Genomic DNA, 14915 nt, shown 5'->3' with positions numbered 1-14915 from the left:
TAGGGGAACTTCTTTATACCTCTTAGAAAAGCACCTAACACATGATATTGCAAAGCATTTAATTATATTCTGCCTCTTTGCCCTGACTGTGAGCTTCAGGGTCCAGCACAGTGCTTGGCTATTACATAAACATTTGTGGAAGAAATAAATAACTCCTCAGAAACCCAGGCTGTGGCTTTGTCCCTCTAGCACCTAGAAGAGCCTTCTTCATAGAAGAGTCTCAATAAATGATTACAGAAAATAAATAGGGGAAAAGTAACAAAGAACATGAATAAGCTAAACCAATGGTTTGATAAAGTATATATGAATAAATAAAGCAAATGAATGAAGGGAATGAAGTGAAGCAAATCCATCAAAGCTCTAAGGACATGAAAAGGAGGGATGAAATTAAGGAAATTTAATGTTGAAACTCAAAAGGGTTAGTTGCTGGACCTAGAGAGTAGGTTGAGCCTGCTTTCCAGGGAAATTCTCTTTCCAAAACCAGCCAAAGTCTACCCAGTGGCCACAGGGCCAGGATCTGGGGAGTCCAGACAGATAGAGCAGGCATTCTATTCTTCTGCAGGTGGAGGGAGATGCCTAGGCTCAAAGGGAGATGCCAGAGCCCCGGGGTGGGTGCATGCTGGACAGCATCTTCCTTAGAGAATTGCTGGGACTATTTCTTCTTGGACTGTGTCCCAGGGATCAAGGAACTCCCACACTTTGGCCAGGAGGACTAGGCAGAAGCCCTAGAAGAATGCCCTTCCCACCACCTCATCTCCTATATTAAAATAGTATGCATCCTTCTCGACCTGTCTCAAGTGCAGTCTCTGCCTTGAGACCTTAGTCTCCTGCCCCAGGACAGTGTCCTCCTCTGAGCCCTGGAAGGTGCTCTCCTTTCTTTTCCTACTTTGAATGTTTGGTGGTGTTTATTAGCACACAGGTCTCTGGGGACTGGGCCTGGGAGTGTGGGGACACAGAGAATGGGCAGGCAGAGCCCATCCAGGGTGATCGGAGTGAAATAGATAAAAAAGGAAAATCAACGTACAGTGGCCAGGGCAAGGAAGACAGGCTGGGAACCACTGGCCAAAACTAACCCACCGAGTCACAGCCAAGGAGATTGGAGGGGCAGAGGTTTGTTCCAGGATCTACATAGAAATCCCACGGGTGGGAAGGAGGTTTGGACGTCCTCCCCACCATACACCCCACAAACACACTCCTGAGGCTGACACTTCCACTGGCCCCCAAGACAAGGGTGGCTTCAATTCTGAGTGCAGGTCAGACTCTGCCTGCCTTCCCTGTTGTAGGAAGAAATTGCCCCTTGAGGAGGGGCAGAGGAAAGAAGGAGAGAAGAAGGCCCGATAGAACCCTCCAACCACATGGTCCAGAGAGAGCGAGGGGGCCCAGGTAGAGATGCCCCTCCCATCTCTAGTAGTTGTCTCCTGAATGCCTTCTCCATACTTATGGTCCCCATCCGCCTACTCTGTGAGCACCCCAGTGCAGGGGCTGTGTCTGACTCACTGTGGAGTACCTCTGCTTTCCTAGTCCTGCACAGAGCTCTTAGTGGTAGCTGAATTGGTAGAATCCTCTTCTGCTTTTCTTTCTTTTTGCTTTTTAGACAGAGTCTTACTCTGTTCTCCTGGGCTGGAGTACGGTGGCACAATCTCAGCTCACTGCAGCCTCTACCTCCAGGGCTCAGGTGATCCTCCCACCTCAGCTTCCTGAGTAGCAGCGACTACAGGGGTGTGCCACCACATCCGCCTAATTTTTGTATTTTTTGTGGAGACGGGTTTCTCCATGTTGCCCAGGCTCATCTTGAACTGCTAGACTCAAGTGATCCACCCACCTCAGCCTCCCAAAGTCTTGGGATTCCAGGTGTGAGTCACTGCATCTGGCCCTCTTCTGCTTTTCTGACAAAGCAGCTAACTGGCCAGTCTGGGGCTAGATCCAGGCACCGAAGTGATGCTATCCATAATGTGCTTACCAAGTGCAGCTCTGCGAAGATAGTTCCAACAAGATCACTATCCCCTCTTCTGACTTTTGCAAGGACATCCTCCAGTCTCACCCAGAGACTCTCCCCACACTAACCTTATCTGAGTTTCCAGGCAATTCCCCTGGAGGCTAGATAGAGCCAGGGCGGCCAGGCTGTGCCTTTCTGCTGGTGTGATGCCACTGGGCTGGAAAGCTCATATGTTGGCTTCAGTGGGCCACCAAAAATGGGGCCAATGAGGCTCTGAATTGCTGGAGTTGCCCCATCTTACTCTTTTCCTCTCAAAGCCTCATTCCAGGAGTATTGTACCTATGGTGAGCCACACAGCAGTTGCCACACTTCGTCCTCTCAAAATGCTTTGCAGGTTGGTATACTGAGACTCATTTTTCAGATGTGGAAACAGGCTCAGAAAAGCTGGTAAATATCCTAAGATGACACAACTACTGAGAGGTGGCTGGCTTTGAGCCCAAGTCTCTCTGCTGACTCCCAAGCCTATCCCCTTCCTAGTTCGATGCCATGGTGTAGGCTCAATATCTAATTCCAGAGAAACTGCACAAACTTCCTCTCCTATATTCTAGGGGAGGATGTCTGGCTTTCCCTCCTTTCTTTTAGTCTGGGGAGGGTTCTGGAGAGACTCAGATGGAGGGTGTTGGGTATGAGGCAGAGGAAGGAGGAGACAGATTCTGGATCTAGTGGCTTCTCAAGGGGCTTCACTTTTCTGATTTTCTCCACCAATGGAGAGGTCAGTTCTGTGATGGGCTGGAGATCACTTCTGCTCAGTATAACGTGATCCTGATATCCTTCAGGGACCTACATCCCCATACTGTTAAAAGGGTCTTCTGTATCCCCAGTCCCAGTCCTTTGAAAAAGTCCTGGGGCTTCATGAGGAAGCTTAGCAAAGGTGAGAGTGTTTTCTTAGAACATGATGGAAAGGAATGGAGCTCCATGATGGTCAGAGCCAAGTGACTGGGTCAGAGCAGAGCAAAGAAAACCCACCACCCCCACACTCCACCAGGGTCAGTGAGAGAAAATCTGGCTCCTATATTGAACTGGAAATGGAACGGTGTGTAAGGGGGGACAGGTGTGTACATGTGCTTAAGGTGGTCTGGGGGCGAGGGATGACTTGGTGATGTGAATTTGGCAGTGAATTGGAAAGGTATGTGTCAGAGATGATTTGGCAGTGTGTGTGTGTGTGTGTGTGTGTGTGTGTATGTTGGGGTGAGGGTTGCACACATGTATGTGTAGTCAGGGTATAATACCAATTCTTCTCTGCGGGTTGTAACCTCAGTCAGTCCGAGCCCAGCTTTTGCTCATGGTCACACACACAAAAATGCAATTAACTTTTAGGGGGAGTACGTCTAAAATACTAGGGAACATCTCAACATGTCAGAGCTACAGGGTTCAGCGCTCACCACAGTAACAACTTTTTCCTGTTGAAAACATGTACTGTTGGATTCCCAAAGGCTGGACCGGGACCAGCAAAACAGGGACAATCGTCCACTGACTGCTGCATATATACTGCTGGCCACTCGGTGATGGGCACACACTGTTATTTATGTGTGCTCCCGGCACCTTATCTTTCATGATGTCAGCACAACACTTCCAATTGATTATTTCCTGCCACAGTTTTGGCTTGGAATTGTCCTTTGTTTTATGAATAATATTCTGAGGAGTTGGCAGGTTTTCTTCTAACATCCTTACTTGGCAAAATAAAAAATGACCAATCCTATGTTTCGCCAATGGTTTGGAAATTTTACTAGTCCAGAAGCCCTCATTTGTTGCTATCCCATTTAGGGGGAGGAGAAGAGTGGGGAAACTGAGTCAGGGACCTTGCATGCCACTCTCCCTTCTGAATCAGTGGGAACTTGTCATCTGGTAAGGGAGGTAGTGGATTTTTTTTTTTTTTCTCTCAAAGAGATTCTTGTCTTCTTGATAGGTGAAGGGGGTGCCCAGTTGTCCAAATCCATCTTTGCTAACAGGATCTGTGGTTTTTCTATGCCTTGGCACAGATAGCCTGAAATCTTACTGTATGCTTACAAAAGCAGTATACTCATAAACCAGCAGCATCAAATTTTTACAGGAATCCAGGGATCCATAAAGGAGAGGGGCAAGGGAGAGAGCTGATTCTTCCCACACATACGTCCTGAGCCTCCAAGTTTGTTTACCCATAATTGCTATGCAAGTGTAAATTAGAACAACAAATGCACCCATCCTGGCAGTGGTGACACCAACCCTGTAAATAATTATAATCTTATAGCAAAGAGTTCTGAATGACTCCCCTAACAACCTCCTCTGCTTAATTCCCTCCCCACTGAGTGACTTCATAGGAAACGGAACTCTTTCAGATTTGTTTCACTCCAAAAGTTTGGACAATGTGTAGACTCACACCTGGAGGGCAGAAGCTGTAGGAGACCATTTGGCCCACAGACAAACAAGTGAGTCGAAAAGGTCTTGGGACTGGAAGACAGGGAACTGGCAAGGATATTCGTCTTGGCACCTGTTTATAGAAGTGAAAACTTGGGAACCACCTAACAAGAGGTCTGATGAGTAAACTATGCCACGGTCTTACAAGGGAATGCTACATAGCCCGGAAAACTCATCACAGATGTCGCATGTCATAATAGCATGCTGGCATGGCTCAGAAGACAGGCTTTAGAATCAGATTAACCTGGGGTTGAATCCCAGCTCTGCTCCTTACTCGCCGGTGTGATCTCAAGCAGGTAGTATAACCTCTCTGGGCCTCATTTTCCTCTTCTGTAAAGGGAGGAAAACTATGCTACTTACTTCATGGAATTTTTATGAAGATGAAATGAAATTATAGCTCTAAAGAGCTTATAACCTTTCTGGCATATATTGGTAGTAAAGGGTCAACAAATGATATTATTATCAGACCTTGTATATTTTGGAGGCATCTGTGATGGTACAGGAAAAAATTCCATGACACAATAATTAGCTAAAAATATATAACTACAGGTATTTTTAGATCCTAATTTGGTCATATTAAATATATATAAATAGCCAGCTAGCTTGATCTAGGCCAAGAGAAAAGGTCAAAGGGGAGTACATCAAAATTTTAATAATTTTAATTTTTCCGTACCTTTGTAGATTTTCCATGTTTTCTACAAGGAGCATATGCATTACACTTACAGTCAGTAAATAGTTATTTTACAAAAAGAGGCAGAGGCCCACGGGTCTTCACGCTGGGCAGGTCATCAGGATTCCAGTTGAGTGAAGACTCACCTAAACCTTCAACCCAACTCCTAGCTTAAAATCACCAGCTTTTGCTCTTGGACTAGTTTATAGAATGTCACCCTCCACAGAGCAGGTTGTCCTCGCTCACCTGTGCTTCTCTCAGCCCTCTGACCAGGGGAGGAAATGACCTGGCCAGCTTCCTGCAACAAGCTCACGGTGACACCAGGGTCTTCTGACTCCCATGTCAGCTCACCTTCCGCTGCACCAGGAAACTTGAGTTTTCTGGTTACGCTAGTTCCCAAATCTGAGCCTATATTTGGGAGGAATCCATTCCCCCTTTATCCCTCTCAAATATTTAATAGTCACACTTGGCTCCTACCATGAGTTTGTTTGATTTTCTTACCTAATAGACAATGAGCTCCTTAAAAAACCATGTCTCACTCAACTGGTGTTCCTACCACCATGAAACCTGGCACAGGGAAGGTGTGCAATAAACGTGCCCCATTCCCCTCCTTTTCTCTTCTCCTTCCCATCTTCCTCCTCCCTACTCCCACTGACTGCCACGTCTCTGCCGTCTCTGACTTTTTTAATTTTATTATTATTATACTTTAAGTATTAGGGCACATGTGCACAACGTGCAGGTTTGTTACATATGTATACATGTGCCATGTTGGTGTGCTGCACCCATTAACTAGTCATTTAGCATTAGGTATATCTCCTAATGCTATCCCTCCCCCCACCCCACAACAGTCCCCGGTGTGTGATGTTCCCCTTCCTGTGTCCATGTGTTCTCATTGTTCAATTCCCACCTATGAGTGAGAACATGCGGTGTTTGGTTTTTTGTCCTTGTGATAGTTTGCTGAGAATGATGGTTTCCAGTTTCATCCATGTCCCTACAAAGGACATGAACTCATCATTTTTTATGGCTGCATAGTATTCCATGGTGTATATGTGCCACATTTTCTTAATCCAGTCTATCATTGTTGGACATTTGGGTTGGTTCCAAGTCTTTGCTATTGTGAAGAGTGCCGCTTGCAGACACCCGCTTTCTGCTCCGCTCAGAATCAGTGACATCTCCTCCCACCCCTATCCCTCCATCCATCCACTCCTGGAGCACGGCCCCGCCAGACCCGGCTGGGCCCAGCCCCGCACCCAGGGCCTCCACCAGAACGCTATTCCCACTGTGGCACCCCCTGGTAGCCGATGCTGCGACGCCTGCCTGACGTCAGGAAGTGGAATCCCCACCTTCACCTGACACCATGCAGCAACTAAGGCTCCAACGATGCCCCATCCTTGCCTGAAATACACCTGGACATATCCTTCTATTGGTTCCTGATGTGCTAACAAAGTCCTCCTGATAACACAGCCACAATGAGAATACAAGGGAGTGTTCCAAATGCCACAATACCACTTGTGATGCTTGTCACCCAAACAGGAAGCCAGATACTTCCTTAAGCCATCCTCAATTTGCACACATCCTGCGAACCCAAGTCTGGGAGAAGCAACGATGGCTGTAAATCTTCAATAACTCATATCCTCCCTAACCCATCAACAACCGAGACTCTCCATGGAGCACACTACAGAAGAGCCTGCACTTTTTAGCAAAGCCAGAACAAGAGGGAGGTTAGTCCTACCCTTCAGACACTGGGACATAATGCCTTTCTGATGTCTCAGGACCCTTGGAATGGGAAGAATTAAGACTAAAAATGTTCTAGTCTCAACAATGGTCACTTATGGTTCTAGTCCCTTTTTGGATGCTATGCATATGTCTTCCAGAAATGGAACAATATTTCGAATCATTTTACTAGACCCTGTCCACATCCTGAGACCAGAACATTTTTAGTCTTAATGCAAGTTATTCAACCAAGACCCATCATAAAATTCTTCAGCAAGAACATGTTTCAAATCAGATATCAAAATCACTATAAAAATTACCCCAGCTCTAAAAATATGCAGTGCTTTTTCATTAGCATAAGATGAAAGGACTCTTAACAGTAGGTATAAGGAAGTGGCTAAGAGGCCTCTGGCTGCAGGTCCAGGCACTGAGGAGACTGTAAGCATCCCAGCAATTCACATTGCAGAGAATAGGGTAGGAAAGGAAGGGGATGTTGTGCTTACCAGAGGGAGGAGCCTTCCGTTCCAGTGACTTCCAGAAAGTCGTAACCATCCTCCAGCTGGAAGTCAATAAAGGCCAGGGCGATGGTGTCTCCCAACTCAGCCAGGATGGTCCATGTGCAGTCGGCACTGTTATGGTACTCCGAGGGGAAGTGAGGGCTGGAGATGATGCCACTCTGGCCCCGCAGGGTCCCACCACAGGCATCATCAGCTGTGGGCACAGAAACAAGAGGCTTACATGAGTAGTCTGGTTTTCAAGCCCTAGCACTCACCATGGGCTATACCTGCAATACATCCTTCTGTCTCCCAAGAGTACAATTCACAGTTTTTGGACATACGTAAAGCAGCAAATGACTTTGTTTGGATGAGTCCATCTGAGAAGCCTTAACAAAGGAAGTGTCATTAGAGCTGAGTTTTGACGAATGAGTAGGAGTTCACTAGATAGAGAAGAAGGGGAAGGACATTTCAGGGAATAAGGAACCAAATGGTCATAAGCAGAGAAATATGAATGTGCAAGGCATGTCTAAGATAAACAGCTCTAGATGGCTCATCACAGGGCAAAAAAGAGGAATAATATAAGATAGCAATGGCATGTAGGAAAAGTCACATGGCAGAGAACACTGAGCCAAAAAGATCTGGAGACAGGGAGTGCATTGGAAAGGAAATGGATTTTAGGGTAAGGAAGGTCTAGATTTGAATTTAGCCTCCACAGTTTCCCAGCCACCTGCATAACTTTGGGAAATTTATTTTTTTCAGCCTCAGTTTGCTTCTCTGTTGTGATAACTGAATTAGATAGTTAATGTGACAGTAACTAGCATTAGCCAGTGACTGACATGGTAGATGCTAATGCTAGGTTCTCCTTTTTCCTTCTACTTCATCTTAAGGATCAAAGGCAGTGAAGACATGTGATTACACTTGCATTTTAGAAAGAACACTGGCTATGGTATAAAGGAGGTCTGAGTCAGGGAAGCGCATGGGATGCTCTTGGTATCACCAAAGTCACCACAGTCCAGGGGAGGCTGGATGAGATCGAGCTAAGGTCGTGTGGAGGGTGAGAGTGGACTTATTTGAAAGATATTTAGGAAACAGAATCTCCAGGACTCAGCAACTAGGAAGTATAAAATCCAGGTTGCTAGTATAAGCATCTGGATGGATGAAAGGTGCTATTTCCTGAGGCAGAAAACCCAGGAAGGGAGCTCCTTGCGGTATGGAAGGCAACCAGGAGTTCAGTTTTGGACACTCAGAAGTGGGTATGTCTGTGGGGCCTCCAATGGTGAGATCAGATTAACAGATATATAGGAGGCATCTGGGCTAGAGATAAAAGTGATCTTGTTTAGCAGCTCTGAACTATTCTTATTAATGTTCTTTACAGGGTCAAGAGAATCATGGCCAACTCATAGCATTTCTCAGTGCTAAATTCTAAGTTTGTATGAGTGCAGAAATGTAAGAAATACACCTACTCTCCCAGAATAGGTGCTTATGAAGGTTTCCCTCCTACACCCATTAACTGAGCACCTACTGTGGGCCAAATACTGGATAGGGCCAGCACTACAATGTGAAAAGCTTGATTTCCTCTCTGCCTTCAAGTGCTTCTGAGAAAGGAGGTGGGCAGGCAAGCCAGCAATGGCAACACAGAATCATTATGGGGATGCTCAAGGCGCAGTGATAGCACATAGTTAGGAAGGGCTTTATGGAAGAGACAGAATTTGTATTAATATATTCATTCACTTATTCATTCATTCATTCAACAAATGCTAACTGAGCACCTACTATGTGTCAGCCACTGTTCTAGGTGCTGGGGATTCAGCTGTGAATAAAACAAAAATTCCTATCCTCCCAGAGCTTACATTCTCATCAGAAGGATAAAGACAACTCCAAGATAAATAATTAACTCTATGATAAATGAGCTGGTAAGTGCAGAGGAAAATGGGCTGTCTGGTGTTGGGAGTGGGGGTGTGGACATTTCAGAAAGGGTGGTCAAGGAAGACCCCACTGAGAAGTTGACATTTGAGCCAAGAGTTGAAGGAATGAGAGAGGAAGTCACGTGGTTATCTGGGGGCAGAGCATTCACGGCAGATAGAACAGCAAATGCAAAGGTCACAGGGTGCAGAGGCCTGGCACCATTGAAGAGCATCAAGAGACACAAGGGCTGGGCGCAGTGGCTCATGCCTCTAATCCCAGCACTTTGGGAGGCCAAGGCGGGCGGATCAACTGAGGTCAGGAGTTTGAGACCAGCTTGGCCAACATGATGAAACCCTGTCTCTACTAAAAATACAAAAAAAAAAAAAAAAAAATTAGCTGGGCGTGGTGGCGCACATCTATAGTCCCAGCTACCTGGGAGGCTGAGGCAGAAGAATCGCTTGAACCTAGGAGGCGGAGTTTGCAGTGAGCCGAGATTGTGCTATTGCACTCCAGCCTGGGCAATAAGAGCAAAAATCAGTCTAAAAAAAAAAAGAGACCCAAGGGGCTGGAATGCAGTAAGAAGGAAGAGGCAGGGGATGAGGTTAGCAGAGGCAGGGCTACCAAGGCCCTGAGAGGCCACTCTAAGGATGTGGACTTTTACTCAGAATGGGTTGAGAAGCCAGTGGAGGGTTCTGGGCTGAGGATGATACGATGTCATTTGTGTATTAACAGGATCACTTGGGATGCCATGTAGACAGCAGACCAAAGATGGCAAGGGAAGAAGGTGGGGGCCTCTTGAAGCTACCCCAATAATCCAGTGAGAGGCGATGGTGGCTTAGACCAGGTGGTAACAGTGAGACATAGTCAGAGTCTGGCTTCGTTTCCAACACTGAGCTGGCAGCATACATCAGCTGAGGGCAACTGCCTGGTAGGCCTCAGGGGAGAGGGTGTTTTAGGCAGAAAAACAGCAAGGATGGTTCAAGTTGGGGAGTGTGGCATGTTTAGGGACTTATTAGGCAGCACCGTCTGAACTGAAAGGGACATGCAGAGATGACAGAGCTGGGCTGGGCAGGAAGGCAAGAGCTGGACTGCGAAAGTCCTTGAATGACGAGTAGAGGAGCTGAGGTTCTATTCTCCTCCCCTCTTCCTCCTTTGCTACCCTCAACACAGCTGCCCAGGTCCCAGAAAGCAGGAAGGGAGGGAAGGTAGGCAAGACTGGCCTTGCTTGGCTTTAAATCTAGTTCAGTGGTGCTATTGATTTGTTTTATCAAGTTGCATAATATTTCTGCCTTGAGTATCTCTCTGGCAGGGGGCTATGATGTCTGACACCTGAGGCAGAGTTTGTCTCCTTCTGATGTAAATAAATTCACCATGAACATTACCAGGGACATAAGCCACAGGAGCCAGTCAACAAATGGGAGATTTGTCAATGTTGTTCCGAGCAAGCATTGGGCCCACTGGTCCCCAACAGTCCTGTCACTGGGCCTCACTACACCAGGTGGAACTGTCTTCGCCTTGGGCGCAATGGCTGAGTCTTGACCATACTGGGGAAAGGGATCATGGTGAAGGAAAGGACATTTAGCCCGAACCTTCAAAAAAGTGTAGGAGTGTGCTGGAAGGGGAAGAAATAGAGGAGTTCCAGGCAGAGCAAACAGGCCCTCAGAGGCAGGAAGGCCTGGAAGGGCATGCTGCTTGGGGGAAGGCCTTGACGGCGCTGCCGAGGTGTTTGGACTTTTCTCTGCAGGTGCAGGGGCGTCACGGTAGGTGTGGAGAAGAGGGTTTTCAGCAGGAAGTACAAGTCCAGACCTATTTTAGAAAGATGATTTGGTCTCGTAGTAATGGATGAATGATACGGTTTGGTGGCCGAGGAAGGTGGCCGGTGGGGAGATCAGAGACAGAGAACGGAGAAGAGGTGTTCCCATCATCAAAGCTTCAACTAGGCAGGGAGGAAAGAGAAGCAGCAGGAAGGGATTTAGGAGGCAGACTGTGGAGGAATGAGAGGGTGAAGTCTCCGACAGAAAATGGATGGTGAAGGAGAGAGCAGAGACAGGGATGCTAGACGAGACGCAGCTCTGCAGGAAGTGATGGCGCCTCCTCCCTGCTCTTCCCCACTCCCATGCTGAGTGTGAGATCCTGAGGAATAAACAGATGGGGATACCTATGGGCCTGGGATCCCAGAGACTGTGAGGCAGGGAATCAGCAGGACAAAGAGGGAAGCTCACACCACAGGAGTGGAGAAGGCTGGGGACTGAACAGACATGTACGGAGCAGGCAGAAGCAAAGATACCTGAAAGAAGAGAAGGTGGGAAGGGAGGGACACTCAGGTGGAAAGTAAGCAGGGACCAAAGAGAAACATTAGAGGGGGAGGGAGTGGCTCAGGAGCAGGCACAGCCACTCTGTGTGGCCAAGTCTCCAATCAGGCCCTTGGTCCACACAGTCTCATTTAATCTGCCCTGCACATCCAGGTGGACAACAAAGAATTCCAGAAGAAAAGCAGGTCTTGGGGGAAAGACAATGACTCCAGAACCTTCTGCCTACTTCCAGTCTTAGAAACCCAACTAGACATTCCACATTGCTCTCCAACCCAACCCAACCAAAATCACTCATCCTTTCCTCCCAGAAGCCCAGCCTTCTTCCAGACTTTCCCATCTTGGAGGGTCAGCACTATTCACCCACTTCCTCATGGCAGAGGCCCAGGGGACATCCTCAACTCTTCCCACACCCCCACATCTAGCCAGGGACTCACCTGGCAGTCCATCTAGGTGGCTGTCAATCCTGTCCCCCGCCATCACTGACATTGCTCTACCCCAAGCCATGTCACACTCCAAGTTGACCACAGCCATGAAGCCCCTTCCTGGTCTCCAAGCCTCCTTCCTCCTCCAGCCCATCCATTCTTTTGGTTTTTCAGTTTTTAAAATTTTATTTTTAATTGACAATAATTGTATGTCCTTATGGAATACACTGTGATGTTTTGATATATGTATGTATCGTGGAATGACTAAATCAAGCTAATTAGCATATCGATCACCTCACATACTTTTTTTTTTTTGCATTGAGAACTTTATCTTGGAGCACTCCTTTAAAAAATTTATTGTTATAAAATATTTGTACATTTTTATGGGGTACGTGTGTTATTTTTTGACATGCATAGTAGGTGATACAGTTTGAATGTCCCTCCCAAATCTCATGTTGAAATGTAATCTCCAATACTGGAGGTGGGGCCTGGTGGGAGGTGTGTGGGTCATGGGGATGGATGCGTCATGGCTCGGTGCTGTCCTTGTGATAGTGAGTGAGTCATCTCGAAAGCTGATTGTTTAAAATTGTGTGGCACCTCTCCCCTCACTCCCTCTCTTGCTCTTGCTCTGGTCATGTGAAGTGCCTGCTCCCCCTTCACCTTCCGCCATGAGTAAAAGCTCCCTGAGGCCTCCCCAGAAGCTGAGCAGATGCCAATGCCATGCCTCCTGTACAGCCTGCGGGACCATGAGCCAATTAAACCTCTTTTCTTGATCAATTACCTCGTCTCAGGCATTTCTCTACAGCAATACAAGAAAAGCCTAACACGGTAGGTGTAATGATCCATTCAGGGTATTTAGGGCATCCATCACCTCAAGAGTTTATCACTTTTATGTGTTGAGAACATTTCGAGTTCTCTTTTCTAGCTATTTTGAAATATACAACACATTATTAACTATAGTCACCCTAGTCTGCTATTGAACATTAGAATTTATTCTTCCTTCTACCTAACTCAGGGGTCCCCAACCCCTGGGCCATGGACCGGGACCTGTTAGAACCTGGGCTGCACAGCAGGAGGTGAGTGTTGAGCAAGTCATCTAATGCCTGATGATCTGAGGTGGAACAGTTTCATCCTGAAACCATCCCCCACCTCCTGTCCATGGAAACATTGTCTTCCATGAAATTGGTTCCTGGTGCTAAAAAGGCTGGGGACCACTGACCTAACTGTGTATTTGTACCAGTTAACCAACCTCTCTTCATGCCCTACATCCTCCAATCCTGGACACACACAGCCTTCCCAGCCTCTGGTAACTATCAATCATTCTGCTATGAGATCCACTTTTTTAACTCCTCGTATGAGTGTTAGGTGATATTTATCTTTCTCTGCCTGGCTTATTTTACTTAGCATAATGACCTCCAGTTCTGCCCATGTTCCTGCAAATGACAGGATTTCACTCTTCTAAAAAAAACAAAAATAGAGATGGAGTTGTGCTGGACATTGCCCAGGCTGGACTTGAACTCCTGGGCTCAAGAGATCCCTCGCCTCAGCTTCCTGAGTAACTGGGACTATGGGCACGTGCCACTGCACCTAGCTAATTTCATTTTTTAATATCTGAGTAGTATTCCACCATGTATGTGTATATTATATACACATATATAATATATATATATACCACATTTTCTTTATACATTTATCTAATGATGTGCACTTGTGTTGATTCCATATCTTTGCTGTTATGAACTGTGTTTCAGTAAACATGGGGTGCAGGTATCCCTTCGCTATATTGATTTCCTTTCCTTTGGATAAATACTCAGTAGTGGAATTGCTTGATCATATGGTAGTTCTATTTCTAGTCTTGAGAAATCTCCATACTGTTTTCTATAATGGCTGTACTAATTTACATTCCCACCAACAAAGTATAAGAGCTCCCTTTTCTCCATATCTTTGCCAACATCTGTTGTTTTTTGCTTTTTTAATAATAGCCATTCTAACTAGGGTAAAATGATATCTCATTGTGGTTTTGACTTGCACCTCCCTGATTAGAGATGTTGAACATTTTTTCATATACCTGTTCGCCATTTTAATGTCTTCTTTTGAAAAATTTCTATTCATGTCCTTAGCTCACTTTTTAATGGGATTGTTATTATTTTTTTTTTTTGCTGTTGAGTTGTTTGAGTTACTTGTACATTCTGGACGTTAGTCCTCTCTCAGATGAATAGTTTGCAAATATTTTCTCATCTTTAACAGGTTGTCTTTTCACTTTGTTGATGGTTTCTTTTTCTGTGTAGAAGCTTTTTAGTTTAATATAGTCCCATTTGTCTATTTGTGTTTTTGCTGCCTGTGCTTTTGAGGTCTTAGCCATAAAATCTTTGCCTAGACCAATATCCTGGAATAACTCCCCTAAGTTTTCTTCCAGTAGTTTTATAGTTTCGGGTCTTAAGTTTAGGTCTCTAATTCATTTTAAGTTGATTTTTGTATATGGTGAGAGATGGGTGTTTAGTTTCATTTTTCTGCATATGGTTATCCACTTTTCCCAGCACTATTGAAGCAAGTGTCCTTCCCCTAATGCATGTTCTTGGTGCCTTTGCTGAAAATCAGTTGGCTGTAAGTATATGAATTTATTTCTGGACTGTCTATTCTGTTCCATTGGTCTGTGTCTGTTTTTATACCAATACCATCCTATTTTGGTTATTATAGCCTTGTAATATATTTTGAAGCCAGGTAGAATGATGCTTCCAGCTTTGTTCTTTTTGCTCAAGACTGCTTTGGCTATTCAGGCTTTTTTGTTGTTCTGTATGAATTTTAGGATTGTTTTTTCTATTTCTGTGAAAAATGACACTGGTATTTTGATACAGATTACATTGAATCTGTAGATTGCTTCGCAGCCTCTGTCCATTCTTCAGAGGCCAGAGTAATACTGGAAACCATGGGCCTGATTACACCACTCTCTCTGTTGGAACTGTCAATAACACCCATTGTCACTCGGGATAAAGTGGAATACCCGAT

General features: G+C 45.8%; 1 protein-coding gene across 6 annotated transcripts in view; it reads right to left on the bottom strand.

Annotated features, from left to right (window-relative positions):
• CSMD2 (CUB and Sushi multiple domains 2) overlaps positions 1-14915 on the bottom strand; it is a 645703-nt gene that overhangs the window by 395092 nt on the left and 235696 nt on the right. For all 6 annotated transcript variants that reach the window (XM_055254886.2, XM_055254887.2, XM_055254889.2 and 3 more), the window contains exon 5: positions 7277-7484. In XM_055254886.2, coding sequence (XP_055110861.1) covers positions 7277-7484 — 208 coding nt within the window. The remainder of the gene's footprint in view (positions 1-7276; positions 7485-14915) is intronic.

Source organism: Symphalangus syndactylus, chromosome 12 (assembly GCF_028878055.3).
Source record: "Symphalangus syndactylus isolate Jambi chromosome 12, NHGRI_mSymSyn1-v2.1_pri, whole genome shotgun sequence".
NCBI classification, from domain to species: Eukaryota; Metazoa; Chordata; class Mammalia; order Primates; family Hylobatidae; genus Symphalangus; species Symphalangus syndactylus.
This window is presented reverse-complemented; position numbering and strand designations above follow the sequence as displayed.